The sequence below is a fragment of the Taudactylus pleione genome, unplaced genomic scaffold (assembly GCF_031769625.1).
Source record: "Taudactylus pleione unplaced genomic scaffold, aTauple2 ptg000585l, whole genome shotgun sequence".
In the NCBI taxonomy this organism is placed as follows: domain Eukaryota; kingdom Metazoa; phylum Chordata; class Amphibia; order Anura; family Myobatrachidae; genus Taudactylus; species Taudactylus pleione.
The window spans coordinates 1,448,398-1,474,017 of record NW_028284987.1 but is presented as its reverse complement, the minus strand read 5'-3'; the positions used below and the strand labels follow the sequence as shown (position 1 = coordinate 1,474,017).

The following is a 25,620-nucleotide window of genomic DNA, read 5'->3' as shown; positions in this document are numbered from 1 at the left end:
AACTCTTTGCAAAAGATGTTTGTTCAAACTGTACAAGCATGTTATGTGATGCTTGTTTAGTAATTTATCACCTATGGCATGGTACGAGTGATGGCTGACTTAACGTCACAGTTGGCTGAGGCTCGCACATCCCAGGGTGTCAGGGTTAACCAAGTCTCTAGACACCCTGGTACAGGTTATAGGTACCGCTGTTTCTACTCCCTCCACTTCCTACCAAAGACGGCCCCTAACGACTGTTCTCCAGTCAGTGAGGGTCTGACAAGGAAATCCTCACAACAGAGGATAGTAAGGAACGTGAATGGAGGAAGTTTGTATAATGACGGAACGCCTCAAGATTTTCTCTGCCTTTTGGCTAAGAACAAGTGAAAAAGGGCTGCAATAAACAGGCAAACAGATCAAGAGAGTCCCATTTAGTATCTGTTCTTATCAGTTTAATATCTGATACGCCCCCTATCTGTGGGCCATATATAGAGTCTGCCTCTATTGGGGTGGAATTCTTATTTCTGGCGGTCAAGCAGGTATTTAATCTACCTGTGGATATAGTTCCTGCATCCCAGGAGTGTGTATTATTTGAGTACGTTACTCCCTGTGTCAGGGTCAGAACAGCAGTACTCAGTTAGCCTGGAACAATTACAATGTAATTGGACGCTACCTATCTTCTCAGTAACCAACAAAAAGGGTCGTCTGTTTTTCAGTTTTCGCGGCCCTAGGGACACTCCACCCTGAACACGCCTGATCTCGGAGGGTCAGGCCTGGTTAATGGGAGACTGCCTGGGAATACCAGGTGCTGTAGGCTAAAATTTTCTGGAATCAACCATATAAGAGGTTCCAAATTCCTCGTCGGTTCCTGTTCAGCTACCCATTTCCGTCATCCATGATAGAAGAGGGGGAAACATCTCCCCCTGTTGACGCGTCTGCTCACTGTCCCTTTAAGAAAACTACACTCCCAGTACAGGCTGCCTCATTGTTGAGGGACCCTTCTGATTGCAAGTTGGAGTCAACGCTGCGCTCTATTTATACTGCAGCGGGAGTTTAACTTAGACCTACGCTAGTCACCGCCTGGTTTAACAAGGCTATGATTTGCTGGGCTGACCAGTTGATTGCGTTAATCAGGTACTTCCAGGGCACAGTTACGTTCTTCTGGCAGAACACATTGAGTCTGCAGTTTACCTGGGAGAAGCTTCTATGGAGCTCTCATATCTGCTTCTGCTATTTCGAACTGCTGAACCCTCTGGTTGTGCGCTTGGTAACCGGATGCAGAATCCAAGCTTGCGGTGAAGGGTTTACCATTCACTGGTGACATGCTTTTTGGCCCGGAATTGGGCAGATGGATATCCCAGGCCACATGGGGGGGTAAGTCTTCCTTCCTCCCTTCGACTGCTCCGGCTCCCAGAGGATCTTACATGGGACCTTCGTTTCTTTCCTTTCGTGTGCCACATTCCTTTCGTGGTAGAGCCAGAGGGCTCCCACGCAAGCAAGAGGCGACAGAGGTAGAGGTCATCCACACAATGTTGCAGGTCGACAGGAAACTAAACCAGCTGAGAAACAGCTGGCATGACGGTTTTCCGCCCCATCTGGGATCTCCTGCGATGGGAGCCCGTTTTGCAGAAATTTCAACAAGTTTGGAACTAGACCTTTTCAGATCAGTGGATTCACAGACTGATTTCCCAACAGTAACAAATAGACTTCAAAGTCCCCCCTCATCTCGGTACTTCCCTACACGTCTGCCAATACCTGCAGACAGGGCCAGGGTTCTATGGGAGGCTATCCAGTCTCTATTCCGATCCTCGGTGCTAGTTCCGGTTCCAGAACATCAACGAGGTATGGAGTTTGTACTCAAACCTGTTTGTAGTACCAAATCCGGATGGATCGGTCTAGGACCTCTAGTCCTTTAAAACCTGTATCTTAAGATATATATCGTTTCAACATGGTGTCCCTGCAGTCCATCATTGTGTGGTTGAAACCAGGGGAGTTTCTATTATCCCTGGATATCAAGGACTATATCCATGTTCCCTTTTGGGAACCACATCAAACCTTCCCGCGTTTTGCCGATCACTACCAGTTTCGGGCATTGCCGTTCGGGTTATCCTCGGTTTCCCGCATTTTAGCCAATCTCATGTCAGTCATGATTGCTCTCCTTCAGTCATCGGGAGTAAACATAATCCCCTATTTGGACGACTTGTTCCTCAAGGCTCCATCGGTATCCCTTCTAACAAACCATGCCTTACTGACATATCACACTCTAATCCAACACGGGAGCAGTAGAAAGAAGGTGTCCCTAATTCTTTGTCTGTGTCTCTTAGGGAAGATGGTAGCTGCCTTCGAGGCACTACAGTTCGGACGGATCCACTCCAGAGTGTCACAAGGGTCAGGGTCTCCTCTGCTTCTACATCGACAAATCCGTCTGAGCCAGGTTACCAGAGTGGCCCTCCTCTGGTGGACACAATACAACAGTCTTTTAACAGGCTGAACATTCGGTATGGTTCTGGATCATCGTAACAACGCATGCCAGCCTTCGAGGATGGGGAGCAGTAGTCCTCGATTTTCACTTTCAGGGTCGATGGTCCCCTCTGGATCAGAAGTGGCCCATAAATGTGTTGGAACTCAGGGCCTGATTCAGACCCACTCGCGAGCGGCTGTCCGCTCGCAAGTGGGTCGATGTTATGCACTGAGAATGCGCACGATGGAGGGAGCTCCGTCGTGCGCATGCGCCAGACGCGACGAGCGAAGGAAAGTCCTTCGCTCGTTGTGTCTGATCAAAGGGGGCGTGCTGTAGATGTTGATTGACATCTGATAGAGCCAAAATCACTCCGGAGCTTGCGGTTGAAAACCTCAACCGCAGGCTCCGGCTCGCAGTTTCGATGGTCGCGATAATCACAACCATCGCGGCCATCAAAATGCACGCTCGTATAGGCTGTGGGTGGGGACCCACAGCTATACGAGCGTGCAGGAGGACGCTCCATTTTCATGGAGGGCGGCCCTCATTCAGAGCGTGCGCTCTGCTCAGAGCGTACGGCTCTGAATGAGGGCCTCAGAGCGATCTACTATGCTCTGATAGAAGCAACAGAGTTGCAAAAGACTCGTCGGTAAGAGTTCAGTCCGACAATGCTATGGCCGTCGCTTACATCAACCGCCAGGGCGGGACTGGTAGTCGCATGGCCATGCGAGTAGTATCTCAGATTCAGATTCCGGTGGGCCGAGAAGAAGTCAGTGATCCTGTCGGTGGTATTCATCCAGGGTGTGGACAACTGGCAAGCAGATTACCTAAGTCGTCAGGATATACATCCCAGGGAATGGAAGATTCATCCAAACGTGTTCAACGCGCTGATACGTCGATGGTGTTTTCAGGTGGACCTCATGGAGTCATGATTGAATCTTCAACTCCCACTATAAGTGTCAAGAACTCGCGATCCACAGGTGGAGGCAGTAGACGCTCGGACAGTTTCATGGATCTACAACTTCGTTTACCTTTTTTCCTCCGATTCCACTTCTTCCTTCTAAAAAGGATAAGACATGAGTCAGCCTCTGTCTTTCTCGTGGCACCGAACTGGCCTCGGAGTAGTTGGTTCTCAGACCTTCGGTCCCTATTGGTAGATGACCCGTCGCCCCTTCATCTGCGTACGGATCTTCTACAGCAGGGTCCTTTTCGTCCACTCCAATTTAGCGCAACTGCATTTAACGGGGTGGCTCCTGAAACCGATATCTTTTAATGCAGAAGCATCCCAGACTCTGATTCCCACCATGCTACGCGCCAGGAAGCCAGTTTCGGCTGCGCTTTATCGCATCTGGCATTCTTATATCGAATGGTGTTCCAGTCGGGTCTTCCGTCCGGTTGTTCCGGTTTCTGTTTTTTTCTTCAGATGGGACTGGATTCTGGTCTTCACCTTTGAACTTTGAAGGTGCAGGTTCTGCCCTTTCTATTTTCTTTCAACAAAAATTGGCCCTCATTCCTGAGGGCAGACGTTACTTTTGTACCACCGATAGCTCCCGAGTACTTAGCTTTAATTAAGTATTTGTCTTGGAAGAGTGTCCTCCTCCTGGCTCTAGCTTTGGCTCGTAGAGTTTAGTTTTGGGTGCTCTGTCCTATAAGCCACGTTAGCTTGTGTTCCCAGGGTAGGGTCGGCTTTCCGTGTTAATCTGCCTATTGGGTACCGTCTTTGGTGGAGGACTCCGGTAATTCTTCTACTTTGGATGTAGTTAGAGCTCTCCGCGTCCCTCCGCAAGTCGGAGTCGTCTTTTTTTTCTGTCCTCTATGATGCTCTTCGGAGAGGTTGACCAGCGTCTAATCAGACGTTGGCATGTTGGATTAGGCTGATTATTCTTCAGGCTTATATTAGTGCTGACTGTCGGCCTCCTACGTCCATTCGGCTCATTCCACACGTTCTGTGGGTGCGTCATGGGGGGCCGTTAGGGGCGCCTCCAGGTCACAATTGTGCCGTACGGCCACTTGGTCTTCGGTTCACACGTGGGTCAAATGTTACAGTTTTGATACGTTTGCTGCTTCGGCATCAAGTTTTGGCCATCTGGTTCTGCAGGTCCCACAGAGCGCTCCCGCCCGAGGGGAAAACTTTGGGACGTCCCCAGCGTAAGCAACTCCAGTGTCCCCTAGTGGATGAAAGAGAAAATGGGATTTTGGTACCTACCGGTAAATCCTTTTCTCTGATTCCACAGGGGACACTGGATGCCCACCTCTGCGCTCTTAGGCCCTCATTCAGAGCCGTACGCTCTGAGCAGAGCGCACGCTCTGAATGAGGGCCGCCCTCCATAAAAATGGAGCGTCCTCCCGGACGCTCGTATAGCTGTGGGTCACCACCCACAGCCTATACGAGCGTGCAGGTTGATGGCCGCGATGGTCGTGACCATCGCGACCATCGAAACCTCGAGCCGGAGCCTGCGGTTGAGGTTTTCAACTGCAAGCTCCGTAGTGATTTTGGCTCTATCAGAGCCAAAATCACTCCCACTGACATCACTAGTGATGTCAGTGGGCCGGTTTCTGACGGGAGGCGTTCCCTTAGGAACGCCCCCGTCAGGGAGGCACGCCCCCGGCACGCCCTCCAAAGGGGGCGTGCTGTCAATCAACATCGACAGCACGCCCCCTTTGATCAGACACAACGAGCGAAGGAAAGTCCTTCGCTCGTCGCGTCTGGCGCATGCGCACGACGGAGCTCCCTCCGTCGTGCGCATGCTCAGTGCAGAACATCGACCCACTTGCGAGCGGACAGCTGCTCGCGAGTGGGTCTGAATCAGGGCCTTAGACTGCCTGTTCAGTTTGTTCCGTATGTTGTATGCTTTGATTATTGTGTGTTCTTCTCTCCTCTCCTTTTTTTTTACTCCGCTTGTTCTCCATCTCCTCTCGGTCTTCATTTTCTAAACTGAGGGCTGGTGGGGAATAGAGGGGGAGGAGCTTCACACTTCTAAATTATTTAAAGTGCCAGCTCCAGTTATCCACGCCTCTATACCCCAGCGTAAGCAACTCCAGTGTCCCCTGTGGAATCAGAGAAAAGGATTTACTGGTAGGTTCCAAAATCCCATTTTTTTCCTTACATGAGGAACAGGCAGACAGTTTGCCCCTGTCTGCCTGCATCGCGGGAGACGCCAGAGGTGACACGCCGCTGCTTCTTGAAGCTTGTGTCCGGGTCCTAGTTTACAGCACATAGAGTGTAGTGGGGACCCGCCGCAGCTGCTTGCTGCTGGGACCGGTTCCCCGCGGACGGCCGCACTCCGGCAGCAAGGCGGGGTAAGTTTCCACAACTACTAGGGTTAGGCTGATTAGCGGCAAGAGGACCCCTCCTTATAGCAAGAGTGCAGAGGTGCGGACTCAATATTGCTGGTTCGGTGCCAGCCTGCATCAGGTGGGCGGAGCTTCTTCCACACTTTGGGAGGCGGCTAGGAGCGTGCTTCTCCCAGCTTCCCACCATTGTAAGATCACGCTCAGCAGAGGGGCTATACAGCACAGGTCCTCGGGAGGTAGGGTCACAATTCTGCTTGCAGACAGCCTGTCCTGCATTTCTGACACAGCTACGGCAGCTCTCCATGGTCTCCAGCTCAGATCTGTTTTCTACAGTTTACAGTATTCTGTCAAGCCTGCGGGGATACTGAGTTACAAGGGGCTGGTTGTCAGGGGAGCCCTATTGAGGGTTATTGTGTGACACTCCTCTTTCTGCTGTGTCTCTCTCCCTCTCTTTTCTCCCACTGTCACTGTGTGCCTGGGGTGAGTGGTAGCCTTGCTGTTTTGCTTCACTGTCTTCTGTGTGGGTTCAGTATGACAGGCAAGGGGACAGCCTCAAAAGCTTCACAAAAGCTTTATGTCTGTAAGAAGTGCAACTCTTAAGTTCACTCAATCTCTTTCGGAGGGGGCTCTGCTATGTGATGCTTGTGACTTGGGGATCCTACGGGGACTACCCCAGTCCAGTACCCCTATCCTCCGTGGATCTTTGCTGTGACTGGTGTTATGTCAGAACTTTCAGCAGAATGAGTCACGTAGGGAGAGGGAAGCATCTAGGGTGTCATCTGAGCCAGCCTGTTCTCAAACCTTAGCTCCTTCTATGGATAGTTTAATTCAGGTGGTGGGCTCTTCCTCTCAGGTTCAAGCGGCTCCACCACAACTGCCGCCCAGAAAGAGAGCTATGCCGGCGATTTTGCAGTTAGAAGACTCGATGTAGGAGCGGTCTTCCCTTTTGGAGGAAGGAGAGTTCCTTCAGGTCTCAAAAGGAGTTACTTCTGGAGGGAGGATCCCCTTGGAGGCGGATGTGGGACCCCAAAGGTTGGAGGCCCTCATTCTCTTGGTATGCCAGGCACTTAAGATAACGGACGAAGAGTCTCTGATGTCCCTTTTTGCTAAACAACAAAGGTCTTCGATTGAGGATCAGCTGGCGGTTGCTTAGTAGAATCCGGACAAGATGTTCCAGATATCCAAGTGTCTTCTCTCTACTTATCCCTTTCCTCCAGATAATAGGGCTTGATGGGAGTCTCCGCCATCGGTGGATTCATCGGTCTCACGTCTTTCTAAGAAAACTACACTTCCAGTTCCAAGGATAATTTCCCTGAAGGAGGCTTCTGATCGTAACTTGGAAACAACATTAAAATCCATCTATACGGTAGCTTGGGTTCTTCACCGTCCAGGGTTAGTAGGCTCTTGGGTCAACAAGGCTACAGAATGATTGGCCGAAGAATCAGCCAGAGGTTTGTGTTTGGGAGCTTCAAGGTCTGACCTCATTTTAGCGGAGCACATCAGGGAGTCAGCCATCTATCTTGGGGAGGCTTTCAGGGATATTGGCTTGCTTGGCTCCCGAATTTCAACTTCGGCGGTTGCTGCTCGCCAAGCCCTCTGGCTCAGTTCTTGGCAGGCTGACGCTGAATCCAAGAAGACGGTGGAGGCGTTACCATTCTCAGGCGATATTCTTTTTGGGCCTAAAATGGACAAGTGGATCTCTTAGGCCATGGGAGAGAAGTCCACTTTTCTGCGTTCTTCCTCGTCTTCAGCGCCTATGCCACAGAGGTCTTATTCAGTGACTTCCTTTTGTTTCTTTCGTGTTCCCCCTAGATTTCGAGGTTGTGCAAGTGGCTCCTCTTCCACTACTAGAGGATAAAGGGGTAGAGGGAGTGTTGCTGCTCCCTCTCACCATCAGGACCCTAAGCCTGTAGACAAACCAGTGGCATGACAGTCTGCCTGCCCACCTGGGGGCCCCCAAGGTGGGAGCTCTTCTTTCTCGTTTCAAAGATGTATAGATACAGGACCTCATTCAGAGTCAGTCGTTGCAGCCGCTCGGTCATACGCCACCGATGTTCGCTAAACTGCGCATGCGTAAAATTCGCAATGCGCATGCGCAAACTAGCTATTACGATCAGAAATTGCTCTCTCCTTGAACAAAGCCAGGTCGTTAGTTTGAGTGACAGGATGAGGCGTTTGTGGGTGGTAACAGGGGAAGGTGCTTGTGAACGGGGGAGTGGAGATCCGAACGCAGGCGTGCCTGACTATGCAAACGGCGTTTTATGGGAGTGCATAATTAACTAAGTAGTGTCATGGCACATGTGACATGGGAGGTTTTTACACTGACTAGATCGTAGTGCTTAAGAGAGGGTATGGTCAACCTTAAGCTCTACGAGCAGCTCCGATGGTCTCGATTAATCCTTATATGCCTGGAGATGACGTGTAATGCGAACGAGAAGGGGGCGTATTTTTAGTCTTACGGCCGCATCCTCCCCTCGCTCGTCCAGCTAACAATCCCATCTTAATGATGCAACTTGCGAGCGCTTCATTTGCATATCTGGCCCCTTTTACCTTACGACCGTGCGGCCGCAACGACCGACTCTGAATGAGGTCCACAGACCTGCCCCAACAACTGGGTTTGAAATCTGGTTGCCGGATAGATTTTGCGTTTCATCCCCCTCTTCGTTTCTTCACGACCCGTCCTCACCCGAGAAGAGGAAAGTGTTACAGCACGCTATCGCCAAACTCCTGGAGTCAGAGGTTCTTGTGCCGGTTCCACTTCACCAGAGCAAAGAAGGATTCTATTCAAGTCTTTTTGTGGTTCCAAAGCTGGACAGCCCAGTCTGGTCAATTTTGAACCTAAAGTCTTTGAATCTTCACTTAGCGTCTTACAGATTAAAGATGGAATCCTTGCGCTCAGTAATCACAAGCTTGGAACTGGTGGATTTTCTGGTGTTAATCGATATCAAGGATGCATACTTACACATTCCAATCTGGGAACCACATCAGACTTTTCTCAGGTTTGTGATTCAGGAGTCTCATCAGTTTCGAGCTCTTCCGTTCTGACTCTTTTCGGCCCCCAGAGTCCGGCGAATGGCGACCATGGTTGCTATTCTTTGACTCCAGGGAGTAACCATTATACCGTATCTAGACGATCTCCTCCTCAAGGCTCGTTCACTGGAAAGATTATTTCACAATATATCTGTAATGTACCGCCTTCTGTTGGAACAAGATTGGATTATCAACTTTCAAAAGTCTCGGTTGGTTCCATCACGATTCCTCCAGTTCCTGCGGATGATTTTGAAGAAGGTGTTTCAACTGGTGGACAAGGCCAGGGTGATGCAGGACTTGGTCCGACTAGCTCTCAAGCCTCGGCGGATGTCAGTACATATCTGTATTCGACTACTAGGAAGAATGGTGGCGGCCTTGGATGCCTTAGAGTTCAGTCATTTTCACTCTCGCACCTTCCAACTGGATCTTTTGTCCCAGTGGACGGGGGCCCCCCTCCACATGCACCGCCTTGTCCGTCTTTCTCCCGAGACACGCATTTACCTCCTTTGGTGGATACAGTCCAGCCATCTTATGGCTGGTCTGCGTTTCGGGAACTGGGATTGGGTCCTTCTGACGACAGACGCCAGTCTCGGGGCTGGTTGGCAGTGGTTCTGGGACATCATTACCAGGTCCATTGGTCGTGTCAGGAGGCCCCTCTTCCAATAAATATTCTGGAACTCAGGACATTGTACAACGCCTTGCGGGAGTCTTTACCTCTGCTGTGGGGGCTGGCCATTCGAGTCCAGTCAGACAATGCATCCGCGGTGGCATACATAAATCGACAGGGAGGAACCAGAAGTCGCTGCGCCATGTGGGAAGTCACTCTCATTCTCCATTGGACGGAAAGACATGCTGCAGCTAGGTCGGCAGTCTTCATTCCAGTGTCGACAATTGAGAAGCAAATTACCTCAGCCGCCAGGATCTCCATCCGGGGGTATGGGCATCCTTCAGTTTTCCAGCAGCTGGTTCGGCTATGGGGCAGGCCTCAGATAGATCTCATGGCAACCAGACACAACCATAAGCTTCCTTGATATTGCTCCCACACCCGGGACCCGGCAGCATTGGCAGTAGATGCACTGACAGCTCTGTGGCCGTTCCAGTTTGTGTATCTGTTTCCGCCTATTCTCCTTCTTCCTTGAATGCTCAAGCGCATCAAGAGGAGTGGGTCACAGTCATTCTGGTGGCTCCAAACTGGCCATGCAGGGCCTGGTACTCAGACCTGCGGATGCTCCTCGCTGCAGACCCTTGGCTGCTACCTCTCCGTCGAGACCTCCTTCAACAGGGTCCATTCCACTACACGGCCATACAGTGGCTGCGTTTGATGGCGTGGGTGTTGAAACTGCGCTGTTGAGACGTAAGGCCATTCCATATGCGTTTATTCCTACCATGCTCAGGGGCTTTCATACCTTGGACCTGATTCAGACCCGCTCGCTAAGTTGTATATAATTCGCAGTGCGCGTACGCAAGCCATTCTTTGCGATCTGATTTTGGTTGCTCGTAAGCCACTATCAGGTCGCTACTTTGAGTGACAGTGCCGTTTGTGGGTGGTAATAGGGGAAGGTACTTGAGAACGGGGGAGTGGTGTTGTGAACACAGGCGTATCAGGCCGACAAAACGCCGTTTAAAGGGCGTGCATAATTAGCAAGGTGGCATCATTGTACACGTCACTTGCATGTATTTCAGCCCGCACTGATCGCAGTGCTTGCGGCGGGGAAAGGCAACCTCAAAGGCTGCGTGCAGCTCCGGTGGCTCACAATGGTCCCGATTAATCCTACATTTCCCGGAGATGACGGGTGTTGCGAGTGGCAAAGGGTAATCTTCAGACACTTGCGAGCGCATTTTGCCGTAGCTTGCTAAAACATAGTGGGCGTCCTTACGTGATGCAGTGCATGCGGTTAATTTAAATGTTCGGCCCCTTTTTTGCCAGTGAGTGATCGCATCTTGCGAGCGGCTCTGAATGAGCTCTCTTGTCTTTTCGCCTGGGCTGTCTATTGAGTTTTCTTCAGTCAGCCTTTGATTAGGATCTTTGAAGGTCCAGGTATTGGCCCTGACAATTTTCTTCCAATGTAAGCCTGCCTTTTCCCCTGATGTACAGACGTTTCTGCAGGGGTTCTCCGTCTTCAACCTCCCTTTGTTCTCCCGACGGCCCCTTGGGATCTCAACCTGCTACTCTCTTCAGTGGTCTGTTTTTGAACCGTTGGAGATTTGAAGTACCTTTCATGGAAGACGGTGCTTCTATTGGCATTGGCTTCGGCCAGGAGGGTTAAGTAACTTGGAGCTCTGGGCCTGATTCAGGGCCCTCCTACATGAAAATGGAGCGGCCTCTTGGACGCTCGCATAGCTGTGGGTGACCACCCACAGCTATAGCGAGCGTCCATGATGATGGTCGCGATGGTCAAGACCATCGCGACCATCGGGCTTGCGATGGAGACCCTGCGGTAGGGTCTCGCTGCCGCAAGCTCTGATAGAGCCAAAATCACTCCCACTGACATCACTACTGATGTCAGTGGGGCCGGCTTCAGACGGTAGGCGTTCCCATGGGAACGCCTCAGTCTGGCAGCAATGCCCCGGCACGCCCACCAAAGGGGGCGTGCTGTCAATCAACATCGACAGCATGCCCCCTTTGGTGCGAGACCCGGAGCGACTGCTACCCCGTCGCTAGCCGGGTCTCGCGCATGCGCACGACGCAGCTCCCTCAGTCGTGCGCATGCGCAGTAGGGCACCATCGACCCGCTTGCAAGCGTCCTGCGCTCGCGAGCAGGTCTGAATCAGGCCCTCTGTTTTGTCGCCCTCCTTACATGCTTTTTCGTGAGGATTGTGCAGAACTTCGTACTCGCTCTGCCTTCTTGTCTAAGGTACTTTCATATCAACCAACCTATTGTAGTCCCAGTTCTGGCAGGGGACCAGCCATCCTCACGTTCTTTGGATGTGGTTCCTGCTTTGAGAATCTATGTGGATTAGACTGCTCAGTTGCGCAAGTCCAATTCTTTGTTCGTTCTCTACGATGTGGGGAAGCGTGAGTGGCCTGCTTCCAAACAACCGTCTTCCAAACAAATTCCTGCGTGTTGGATTCATCTGACTATTCGTCAGGCCTATCTGGCTGCATCCCGGCCTCCACCAGTATCCATTTCTGCACATTCTACGCGTATTGTTGGCCCTTCCTGGTCGGCTGCCAGGGGGGCTCCTGTTTCAAAGCTCTGCCGTGCGGCCACTTGGTCAGGAACTCACACCTTTGTTAATTTGTACAGGTTTGACACCTTTTCGGCTTCCGTTTCTCAGCTCGGTTTTACAGGTGTCGCAACACTCTCCCTCCGATGGGGGTAGCTTTGGGACGTCCACACAGTCTTGACTCCTGTGTCCCCTGTGGGTGAAGGAGAATATAGAATTTTGGTACTGTTAAATCTGTTTCTCTGATTTCACAGGGGACACTGAACGACCTCCCTGTGCTGCTTTTCTGCTTCATATTATTGTTCTGTGACTGCCTGTGTTGCAGAGTACTGTTGTTCTTGTTATGTTTCTGTTTGTTCTATTCTTCCTCCTTCTCTAGAGGTTCTTTCCTCTCCGTCTCCTCTCGGCTCAGTTTCTATAACTGGGAGGTTGAGGGGCATAAAGGGGGAGGAGCCAGTCACACTTTTAAAATTCTTAAAGTGCCGGCTCCACTCAGCACCCATATATACCCCATCGTCTTGACTCCATTGTCCCCTGTGGAATCAGAGAAACAGATTTAACGGTGCGTACCAAAACCCTGTTTTTATTTATGATTATGTTCATTTGTCCAATTGCATTTGAGCCCCTGAAAATAGGGAACTGAATAAAAAAGGTTGCAAATCCTAAATGTTTAATATTTTTGTTCAACCCCTTGAATTAATGCTGAAAGTCTGTACTTTAATTCCATTTCCAATGTTTAATTTCAAATACATTGTGGTGGTGTACAGAGCCACAATGATGAACATGGTGTCAGTGCCGAATAAATATTTATGGCCCTAAATGTAAATGATCCATAGGAAGTCTTTTAACAGGCCTTCATACGCCTCCTAAAACAAGCTTTTTGAGAACTAGAAAACTTCGCTATGCATAAGAATCCTATTTCATGGAGTCTTTACCTGACACCCATTTATATTTAAGTGTTCTCTATAACTTGTCTAAATTCTGCAACTAGTTATATATTAAATATACAGTATGTATGATGTGTGTATGTGTATATATATATACACATAGTGTATGTGTGTATATATATATATATATATATATATATATATACATACACCCTGAAGAAGATACAGTATAGTATTGAAACGTTGGAACTTACCTGCTATTGAGTCCTTTCTTGAGTGCCACCACGTTTGGAATATATTTTGGGCCACTTTATGGGCGCCTATGGAGGGCACCACGAACCAGTATATATATTATATGGGAGTACCAACCAATGAGGAGTGTATGTATATGTAATATATATATATATATATTGCAATCTGTACCCTTATATCTCGCTTACACTGGTTCAGCTGCACCAATTAGGTGGACCTCTGCTAGTAGAGGACCTAAAAATGGAAATGAAAAAGAGTGGGTACCTTTGGTGCGCTACAACTTTGAATATTAATTGACTAGGAGAAATTTCCACCACTTAGGGGGTTTTATTGCAATATTAGCTGTTGGTCAAACACAACCTTCTAGTTACTCTTCAAATCACCAAACTCTATTCAGTCCAATGAAGTATATGTCTCCCTCTGTTAGCAGTAAATCTAGCAGAGGGAGACATACACTTAATTGGACTGAATAGTTTTCCCACTTGCTTGGTACTGGGTCTCATAGTTTTTACACATTGGGAGTATATGATACGCCTTCATATTTAAATTGCTATTAAGGAATCTGGTTACATTAATCGGTTGAGAAACATCCATCTAATTGTTCCAGTAAAATCGTTATAAGAACTACTTGGCTTTTAAGAGCCTTTCTAGGAAATTCTCCCTATCAAGGGACAGAAAATAAGCTTATACCACTGTTCTAACCAGTTCCATATCATCGAGTGTTTATTCAGACCAGTTCCATTTTTGTATTTACCCCTGATGAAGTCTCGTCTCTGGACAAAACGTGTAGGGTCATCGCTTTGAAAAACCTGAACCTACCACAGGAGAGGTCCACCTAAGAGCTCACACCCGTAAGGGTGTAGGTGGTAGATAACATCTATCCTTCTGTACTGGGGCAGGTTTACTAAAAGTTGTTTTATGCTATTTATGTATTGATTTGTATTGTAAATTGTTTTATATATTTTTACCTCTGTTGATATACCCAGGATAAAATATTCAGGTATAAGAATTATGGGCTGCCATAGGGCTTTTATTTTATGAATAATATCCAAAACATAAACAAATGGTGATTTGAAGAGTAACTAAAAGTTGTGTTTGACCAACAGCTAATATTGCAATAAATCCCCCTAAGTGGTGGAAACTTCTCCTATTCAATTAATATTCAAAGTTGTAGCGCACCAAAGGTACCCTCTCTTTTCTGTGTATGTATGTATATATATATATATATATATATATATATATATATATAGATATATATAATTTTAGGTATGTCAATTTGTGATAACATGTAAAATGATATGATGCAGTAAGACACTATACAGCATGTTAAGGGAAATCTACAATTAGGAAACCATATTAAAGTAGCAACCGCACACAGACAAAGTTTTTCTGTTGTTGTTCTTTAAACAGCAAATGACGTGCCTTTTTAATGCATGCATGTTTCTCAGCTACCCTCCTACAGATCATTATCTCCTTTCCAGTTCTGAGGGTCTAACATAAATATGGCTGCCACAGCTAACAGCTTCCAGCATGTCATGTGTAGACAGAGGGGAGAGAAGGAGGAGGAGGGGTTCACAGTGAAAACATAGCTGTGAACGGCGTTCCAAAGCCTCTCTGCTCATTACGGGGAGATGTACTAAGCCGTGGAGAGTGATAAAGTAGCAACCACTCAGCTCCTAACTGCCATTTTTGAAAGTGACAGGAGCTGATTGGTTGCTACTTTGTCTCTCTCCACTTTATCTCTCTCCAAGGCTTAGTACATCTCCCCCCATATCTTGTACCATGTGACTGTTGTTGCAATATTAGTCACATAATTTTACAGATGTTACACCATATTATCAACCTGTAACAGCAATATGAACAAACAAACCACGGAGAAAAGGAAATTACCTGGCTGTTTCTTATAGCCTGTAATTGTGATTTAGGCTATGTTAAAGAAAAGAACCCACACACTATTGATTTCTGCTTTAATAAACATATGTAATGCACTGGCTAATTATGTACACATTCAGGTAATCCGTTTCAAATCAATTTATTCTGTTTCCTCCAATCTTAAAAGAATGGCAGCAGATACAAAGACAAACAGAACCATCTATCCTGTCCAAATATTTATCTGCGAAAACAAATCTTGTTCTATGTACAGTATGTGTAGATGTGTGTGTGTGTGTGTGTGTGTGTGTGTGTGTGTGTATAATTGATATATCCCAGCAAGAAAACGGCACTCCGATATTAAGTGAAAATACTTTATTGTGCAAACAGATGTCTTGGGTACAATAAATCCTTTTTCAAGCAATACAGTACAAGGTTGTGCATTTAATATTGGAGTGCTGTTCTCTTGCTGAACTATTCTCTCTTTTTCTGGTGGCCATTAGTAAAAACCAACAGCTGAATATATAAAGTCCATCTGACCATCACTCATATAATCTAAATAATATTGCCCAGGTGTCATCCACACAAAAAAGTGAATACTATACAGACCAGAACTGGTGGCACTTAAGGGACTTCTTTATGTATAAAAAATATGAAACATGAGTGTTAGCCGGGTGCATGTTGTGTATTTTTGTACACAGAAAAGTCCCTTGAGAGCCGTCAATCCTGGTCTGTGTGTGTATGTGTGTGTGTGTGTGTGTGTGTGTATATATATATATGTGTGTGTATATATATATATATATATATATATATATATACACTGTATGTTTGTGTGTATGTATATATATATATATATAATCTCAGGGGCGTATTTATAATGGGTGCAGGGTGTGCGGTGCACATGGGCCCCTGGGTCCGGGGGGGTCCGCATCACACTTGCACCTATATTATACTTACCTCTCCGGAGTCCCACATTGGCGCCGGTGTCATCGCTGTAAAAGAGGCTGGAAAATGTCCGCCGTGCCCATTTTCCCGTCGTTTTGCGCATGTGCAGTACAGGTTAAATGGCCACCAGGGCATTTTCCCGGTGACCTGCTCATGCGCTATAGTAGTCTATCAGTGTGGCGCTGTGACGGAGACTGCGCATGGGCCCCCTCCTCTCTTGAAACGCCCCTGATATGTGTGTGTATATATATATTCAGTCAGGTGCATAAATATTGGGACATTGACAGAATTGTCATATTTTGGCCTCTATTCACCACCACAATGGCTTTGAAATGAAACAAACAAGATGTGCTTTAACTGCAGACTTTGAGATTTAATTTGAGGGTAATTACATCCAAATCAGGTGAACGGTGTAGGAATTACAACGGTTTCTATATATGCCTCCCACTTTTTAAGGGGCCAAAAGTAATGGGACAAACTAAACAATCCTAAATCTAACTTTCACTTTTTAATACTTTGTTGCAAATCCTTTGCAGGCAATTAAAGCCTGAAGTCTGGAACGCATAGACATCACCAGACGCTGGGTTTCATCCCTGGTGATGCTCTGCCAGGCCTCTACTGCAAATGTCTTCAGTTCCTGCTTGTTCTTGGGGCATTTTCCCTTCAGTTTTGTCTTCATCAAGTGAAATGCATGCTCAATCGGATTCAGGTCAGGGGATTGACTTGGCCATTGCATAACATTCCACTTTTTAGCCTTAAAAAACTCTTTGGTTGCTTTTGCAGTATGCTTCGGGTCATTGTCCATCTGCACTATGAAGTGCCGTCCAATGAGTTCTGAAGCATTTGACTGAATATGAGCATATAATATTGCCCAAAACACTTCAGAATTCATTCTGCTGCTTTTGTCAGCAGTCACATCATCAATAAATACCAGGGAACCAGTTACATTGGCAGCCATACATGTCCACGCCATGACACTACCACCACCATGCTTCACTGATGAGGTGGTATGTTTTGGATCATGAGGAGTTCCTTTCCTTCTCCATACTCTTCTCTTCCCATCACTCTGGTACAAGTTGATCTTTGTCTCATCTGTCTATAGGATGTTGTTCCAGAACTGTAATGGCTTTTTTAGATGTTGTTTGGCAAACTCTAATCTGGTCTTCCTGTTTTTGTGGCTCACCAATGGTTTACATCTTGTGGTGAACCCTCTATATTCACTCTTGTGAAGTCTTCTCTTTTTTATTGTTGACTTTGACACATACAGTCAGGTGCATAAATATTGGGACATTGACAGAATTTTCATATTTTGGCCTCTATTCACAACCACAATGGCTTTGAATTGAAGCAAACAAGATGTGCTTTACCTGCAGACTTTCAGATTTAATTTGAGGGTAATTACATCCAAATCAGGTGAACGGTGTAGGAATTACAACGGTTTCTATATTTGCCTCCCACTTTTTAAGGGGCCAAAAGTAATGGGACTATCAACTCAAAAGCTATTTCATGGACAGGTGTGGGCTATTTCTTCATTAATTCATTATCAATTAAGCAGGTAAAAGGTCTGGAGTTGATTCTAGGTGTGACATTTGCATTTGGAATCAGTTGCTGTCGACTCAATATGAGATCCAAAGAGCTGTCACTATCAGTGAAGCAAGCCATCATTAGGCTGAAAAATCAAAACAAACCCATCAGAGAGATAGCAAAAACATTAGGTGTGGCCAAATCAACTGTTTGGAACATTCTTTAAAAGAAAGAACGCACCGGAGAGCTCAGCAACACCAAAAGACCCGGAAGACCACGGAAAACAACTGTGGTGGATGACAGAAGAATTATTTCCCTGGTGAAGAAAAACCCCTTCATAACACTTGGCCAAATCAAGAACACTCTCCAGGAGGTAGGTGTATCTGTGTCAAAGTCAACAATCAAGAGAAGACTTCACAAGAGTGAATATAGAGGGTTCACCACAAGATGTAAACCATTGGTGAGCCTCAAAAACAGGAAGACCAGATTAGAGTTTGCCAAACAGCATCTAAAAAAAGCCATTACAGTTCTGGAACAACATCCTATGGACAGATGAGACAAAGATCAACTTGTACCAGAGTGATGGGAAGAGTATGGAGAAGGAAGGAACTGCTCATGATCCAAAACATACCACCTCATCAGTGAAGCATGGTGGTGGTAGTGTCATGGCGTGGGCATGTATGGCTGCCAATGGAACTGGTTCCCTTGTATTTATTGATGATGTGACTGCTGACGAAAGCAGCAGAATGAATTCTGAAGTGTTTTGGGCAATATTATATGCTCATATTCAGTCAAATGCTTCAGAACTCATTGGAAGGCGCTTCACAGTACAGATGGACAGTGACCCGAAGCATACTGCAAAAGCAACCAAAGAGGTTTTTAAGGCTAAAAAGTGGAATGTTATGCAATGGGCAAGTCAATCCCCTGACTTGAATCTGATTGAGCATGCATTTCACTTGATGAAGACAAAACTGAAGGGAAAATGCCCCAAGAACAAGCAGGAACTGAAGACATTTGCAGTAAAGGCCTGGCAGAGCATCACCAGGGATGAAACCCAGCGTCTGGTGATGTCTATGCGTTCCAGACTTCAGGCTGTAATTGCCTGCAAAGGATTTGCAACAAAGTATTAAAAAGTGAAAGTTAGATTTAGGATTGTTTACTTTGTCCCATTACTTTTGGCCCCTTAAAAAGTGGGAGGCACATATAGAAACCGTTGTAATTCCTCCACCGTTCACCTGATTTGGATGTAATTACCCTCAAATTAAATCTGAAAGTCTGCAGTTAAAGCACATCTTGTTTGTTTCATTTCAAAGCCATTGTGGTGGTGAATAGAGGCCAAAATATGAAAATTATGTCAATGTCCCAATATTTATGCACCTGACTGTATACACCTACCTCCTGGAGAGTGTTCTTGATTTGGCCAACTGTTGTGAAGGGGTTTTTCTTCACCAGGGAAATAATTGTTCTGTCATTCACTACAGTTGTTTTCAGTGGTCTTCCGGGTCTTTTGGTGTTGCTGAGCTCTCCGGTGCGTTCTTTCTTTTTAAGAATGTTCCAAACAGTTGATTTGGCCACACCTAATGTTTTTGCTATCTCTCTGATGGGTTTGTTTTAATTTTTCAGCCTAATGATGGCTTGCTTCACTGATAGTGACAGCTGTTTGGATCTCATATTGAGAGTCGACAGCAACTGATTCCAAATGCAACTGTCACACCTAGAATCAACTCCAGACCTTTTACCTGCTTAATTGATAATGAAATAATGAGGGAATAGCCCACACCTGTCCATGAAAAAGCTTTTGAGTTGATAGTCCCATTGCTTTTGGCCCCTTAAAAAGTGGGAGGCACATATAGAAACCGTTGTAATTCCTACACCGTTCACCTGATTTGGATGTAATTACCCTCAAATTAAATCTGAAAGTCTGCAGTTAAAGCACATCTTGTTTGTTTAATTTCAAAGCCATTGTGGTGGTGAATAGAGGCCAAAATCTGAAAATTCTGTCAATGTCCCAATATTTATGCACCTGACTATGTGTGTGTATATATATTTTTATATATATATATATATATATATATATATATATATGCATATATATATATATATATATATATATATATATGCATATATGCAGCTAAGGTGCAGCACTCCCTTATAAAAAGCCACACAGACCACCAGGGAAATAAAGGAACGTTTCAGTACTTTAAGTACTATCTTCAGCCATGATGGCTGAAGATAGTACTTAAAGTACTGAAACGTTCCTTTATTTCCCTGGTGGTCTGTGTGGTTTTTTATAAGGGAGTGCTGCACCTTAGCTGCATATTCAATCCTTTTTGTGCGGGCACCCCTGCAGGATATGTATCGTTTTGTGGAGTGCCGGACCTCTTGAACTGTGTGTATATATGTGTGTATATATGTATGTATGTATGTGTGTGTATGTGTGTATATATATATATATATATATATAATATATATATAATATAAATCTGGTTGTTTTTGTGTGAAGTGCAAAACTATTGCTTCCTCTAGTATTACACCTGAGATTATCTTTAAGTGTTTATGAAAGGTCTCTTGTCTAAGTACTTCTTCCTCTAAACATAATCTCCTTCTAGATATTGCTGATAATATTGGTGGATTTTTATCGTTTCTACATCCTGGTAAAGTATATATACTCAGGAACTCAGGTCTTCGAGGCCATCCTGGTACTAAGCAAATATAGATTAACAAATCACTGGGATTAGACTGTGTCCTCATCTACTCTTTGCAAATAATGGTTTAATAAACTAGTTTAATGTGTAATTTGTGATTTAATTAAAGTATATAGGCCATTTACTTGTAAGGTTACTAGTACCTCATCAAGATCTGTACTGAAGCAAATTGGATTATACATGCTGTCCAAGGGTGACCAAACATTTTGATTTGTGAGTGCCTATGTAGGCAGAAATCCAGCAATCCATTTATTTAGCCCACATAACCATCCGATCCATGCTATTTGCACATCCAGGTGTGTGGACCGGTCAGAAACTGAAACACTCATCCAATTGGATGGATGGGAAAAATAGTCTGCCAGCTTTATTTCATGGTCTTGGCATAGCCTGGGAACACACTAGATGAGAAATTGGACTATTTGATTATTTTAGATTATTTGGAATGTCAAATCGTCCACAAAGCCTAGTGTGTACGCACTATTGCGTGCTTCAGTGCGTCTTTCATCGCATCTTCTGATCTGCTGTACATGCTCGGCAGATCAAAATATGTCTTTGTTAAAATCGGGTAGTGTGTACGACCAAGCTATATGGTAACGTTATACAGATGTGCCCATGATCATTGTGGCTGATCGCGCCACAAATGTGCGCACACATTGCGCTACACACCACGGTACGCTATGACGCGTCCCCGATCATGGGAGCGTGTCTCCATTCTAACCTATGGAGACGCGAATTTCTGGTCTTTTATCGCTGGAGTCCGTCTTGCGCCTCGCATGGCATATCTGTATAGCTAAATATTAAATGACCAATCAATGCAATATATATCATTCAGTCATTTCAAGGATTGCACAGTGTGTACGCACTATATTGTTTGTTCTGGGGAAGTAGGGAAATTGAGATGATTATCGCGTTGTTTACACATCGTCTAATGTGTACCTAGCCTAAGAAATAGGATTGTAGGTCAGACATTAGGATTGATCGTGAAGAAACTACATTTTAAAGAAGTAAAATAAAAGTCCTCTCCATTTTCAGTAATGTAATTTCACCTAAATTGATTTTGGCATAGATATAATTTTATTTAAAAGGAGTATAAACCTGGCATGTGTACTTTTGACTTTCACTGTTTGCTGAGCACTGCCTAGCTAGAGATGATCACACATTCTATTTTTATCTGGACTGATATATGGCCCCGAAACTAGTACAATGCCCAGTGATAATCTAATTAAGATCAATTGGTAAGAAAAAGAGGGTGATTCCAAAAACAATCTATTGATAAATGACTTTTAAATATGGACAAATTGAGAGAGAACCAACACTGAGTAGGTAATTAGTCCCTATTTAGGGTACAAGTCATTCCGCTTTAGTTGGTGATACGCCTAGAGTCAAATGTAATGGACTTATGATTTCAAAGAGGGAAAAGGAAGACTCTTTTGTGGGGCACTGTTATGATTAAATTACTCCTAAATATAACTTATATTACAACAGTTACAAAATGTACACAAATACCAATATCTTACTCATAGAAAAGAACATACATTAATAGCCCATATTATTAAACGTTGTCCATGTGCAACTCCGGAAACTGTCCTCCAATGTATGCAGTCTTGGCATATTGATGGGATTTAAATATAATTAAATAAGAAATCAAAAGAATGATAATCTTCTTAATTCGGCCTTCTTATCAAAAATTTGGTAGAATGATAACTGCTAGCAACCTATGGGCATGGTCACCTTTCCGACCACCCTAATGGACCTTCCATCATTTGGAATGTCCACATGTGGTCATGACACCAGCAGTGTGCTTCATGCTTCTGAAGTACTCGGCTGTCAGTCACTCTCCCCAAAAATACAGTAGTGACACCCAGTAACCATGATGCACCGAAATATGCCTCCCAAATTCATGAGAGTTGGGAAGTATTGACCATTTGGTCCACCAGTAATCTTGCCATACATTCCCACATTTTTGCCTGTACCTCCGGAGGGTGCAAGCATTAATCTGCACTAAATTCTGCCTTGAGGCTAGTCGCAGGTTGATTGCTGGTCTCTATGCTTTACCCAAGAGCAGAGGCCATGCGGTACAACCCGTGGCTAATTGAATCTCCCCATTGAGTACATACTTATGCTCATGAGCAAATCATTTCAAATGACCATTTTATTTATGTTTTGTTGTACTTTTTTATTCTGTCCTTAAAAACATTTCTAAATGGACACGATAGAGTGAAACCAAAATCTGTATTTATACTAAGAAGCTGTTATTGCATTGATTTTCTTACATCCTTTATTTTGTTTTTTGTTTTTTTTGCAGTTTCTGATGAACATCTACTAGGGTGAGTGTTTTGTGTTGATATGCAGTACTGGGAAGTTTATACTGAATTCAGCTTTCAGGTTGTTAAGTTACCAGATAGATCTTTCTAAACTTCCATTGTAGAGTTTCGAATTATGAAGTGGTTCCTTTTATTCACTTACAGTACATTGGACTGGTGTCATGGTTTGGCCAATGGCCAAAATTGCCTATTAAACCTGACTTCAGCTCTTTGAAAAGCCTCTGAATTATTATTATTGTAAGGGTCTGCCCGTGGTGGAAGTTATTTTATTTACTATAAATGGCAAATTGAAGATTATAGATCTTATTTAAGCTGGGTACATACTGACAGATATATTGCCTGTTCCATTGAACGGGCGATATATCTGTAGTGCATCGACGGTTGTGAGTATGCACTTACCAATCGTTAGGTCACCGAGTTGGCCAAACGGCCGACTCGTCGACCAAGTGTATGCCTGTCTTTATGCTGTGTACACACTTAACCATGTGTACCCAGCCGATATCGCGAGCGGCGGGACCCGACGGTGGTGCCGGCATTGGCAAGTGCATACACACCTGCCAATGACGGCAGCGACAACGGTGGCAATGCTGCTTTTGGCAGCATGGCCTCGCTGACGATATCGCCCGCATGCAGGTCCGACGGGCGTTGTCGTTGACGACGCACAGGAGCGCACATCATCAGCGACATAGCGGGGTATACACTGCCCAATGTGGACAATATGTCGTCCGATCCAGCGGATCAGACGACATATCTTAGTGTGTACCCACCTTTAGAATGGAGGGTTTTTGTTTTTTCAAATCTTAAAGTTACTGTTAAGAGTTTTAACTGAATGAATATGCATCAGCGTGCAGCTAATCAATGGTTGGAGTTTGTCAGAATTTGTGGGTTTTTGTTTGTACACCCGCCTTTTGAGGATTGACCACAAGTTCTCAATGGGATTAAGGTCTGGGGAGTTTCCTGGCCATGGACTCAAAATTTTGATGTTTTGTTCCTCGTGTCACTTTTGCCAAATTAGATTACCCGTAATGCAGCACAAATTGTTTATATATTAATCTTTTATCCTAAGCGGGGGATGGTCAGCTTGCTTCCCTGATGTTACATGTGATGTTAATGCATTCTAGCTGTATATGTGCATTAGTTTTATTCACTTCACTTTACTTTCAGACTGAAGTTTATTTTTGGGCCCACGGCTTTATATGCCCTGGATTTAGTTGATCAGCGTTCAGTAACAAATGTGACAAGTCCCAGTGGAAGGAGCACATTCCAGGTATGTGTAACATTATCACCCAGGATCCTTTCTAACAGCTGTACAATGTTCTGAATGGGTCCCATAGCCTCGCAAATTGTACTTATTTACTGTAATCGTGAGATAAATTTGAGTAGCATGTGTCTGTATATTATTTATTTATTTTATGTACTATTATTATTTATAATTAGACAATAATAAAATATTTATGATTAAAGGTGCCTACACACATGGCAATATTTTACCCAATCTGGCCGATTCCGACACAATCGAAACGACAGATCGTGTAAAATATGCCCAAATCGTGAGTCCCCACTCACGATCACGATGCGATGCGCGTCCCCGCAGGTTGCACATCGCATCTTTAGATCTGCAGTGATGTAGGGCAGATCACGATGCACTGGATAGTTTAGTCGGCACGATAGATTGTGTGTCAAATGGGCAGCTTTTTAAGACAAAATCGTGCCCATGACTGCCAGGTAGCTCCCGGGGAGAATTCAGGGGGAAATTGTACACATCGTGGGATTGTGAGCACATCGCTATGTGTGTAGGCACCTTAAGAGTGTAGGATATTCAGGTAGTAGATATTTTTTCTCTTTCATTTATAAATTGTTTTAATTGTATAGCAAATGTTATCAACAAGTTAACACAAATCACAGTAGATACCTGGTAAATAAGGAGAAAACACAAAGAAATTAGGGTCAAATAGTGAGTAGCGCACATATACTGAAAACATACCGACATGACATAGAATTTAACACTTTATTCCATAGTAAATTTACAATTATTATAACAATATCTGTGGGGCATAAAGGTTTCTTAGGAAGAGAGCGATAATGAAGAAATTGAAAATGGTCAGAGGGGATGGCTAAGGTTGAAATTCAGCCACGGTTTCATATATGGTGTATATTAGCAAGATTTTGGTGAAGCATTTTTTCAAGATTATGTTGTTTAATGCTTGAAAAAAAGAGTTTGGTATATTTTGTCAACATTCTTCTTAACATTTATAATGTCAACATAAGCCTGTTGACATGCAGCATGTCAACTATCTTGGCATGTAGACATTGACAATGTTGACATTTATCACGTCGACCCTGATGAAATATCAACATGATTAGAAAATGGACAAAACGTTTCTGGTGGTCGAAGTGGTGACTTACCTCGTCTAGTGGCTCCGGCGATGATGGTGGCTTCCAGTGGATCCAGCAGTGCTTCATTTTAAACTTACTGGGATACCCGGTGTTGCCAGGGTTGCTCCCCCTGCACCCAGTCCCGCACACAAGGTGGGTCGTTCCAGGCAGGGCCGCCGTGGGGGCCCGGGTGGCAGCGGTGTTGATTTGGTGCCGGCCCACCAGCTACTTACATTGCTGAATATTATTTGTTCTTTCTCTTTTTTTCTGTGTTAATTTATTCCTCCTTTAAGATATATGTACATACCTAGATCATTTCATTTAGGGAATGGAAGATTGAAGAACAAGTTGAGGGTCTGTGCGGACATTTCCATTACATTTGTATTTGTCAGCGCTTACAAGGAAATTTGAGATTTGTCTGAACCTGGAACATTCCTTGTAAAGATTTTGGAGAATCATCATTGGGTTAGTAAGCGTTATTAAATATCATCAATGAATAGCACAATTTGTTATTCTTTGTTAGAGACAAACAGGAGGCATCCCGATTTTGTCGAATCTTTGTTGCCTGGGTTTCTAAATTGACAATGCTGACATGACATCATAATTTGCCAATACCATTCTATTGATTCTGATTTTACCTTTATGCAAATTGCTGCACTCCATACACAACCAAGGGAATAGCGCTAGAAGCCCTCCATCCATTTTACCCTCTAGAAGCTTGGATACCTCTATTCCACCTCTGCACTTTCTTAAAACGTAATCATCACACCAGATCCGCAAGGAATCATGGGAAGCGCAGGCTACCTAAT

The 25,620-nt window shown here is 44.9% G+C and overlaps 1 protein-coding gene and 1 pseudogene across 3 annotated transcripts in view; both read left to right on the top strand.

Moving 5' to 3' along the window:
• The window catches only part of ZSWIM7 (zinc finger SWIM-type containing 7), a 136,731-nt gene that overhangs the window by 24,556 nt on the left and 86,555 nt on the right, over positions 1 to 25,620 (top strand). For all 3 annotated transcript variants that reach the window (XM_088453672.1, XM_088453670.1, XM_088453671.1), the window contains 2 exons: positions 22,417 to 22,438; positions 23,600 to 23,702. In XM_088453672.1, the coding sequence (XP_088309798.1) occupies positions 22,417 to 22,438; positions 23,600 to 23,702 (125 nt within the window). The remainder of the gene's footprint in view (positions 1 to 22,416; positions 22,439 to 23,599; positions 23,703 to 25,620) is intronic.
• Positions 410 to 462, top strand: LOC148481315 (U2 spliceosomal RNA; annotated as a pseudogene).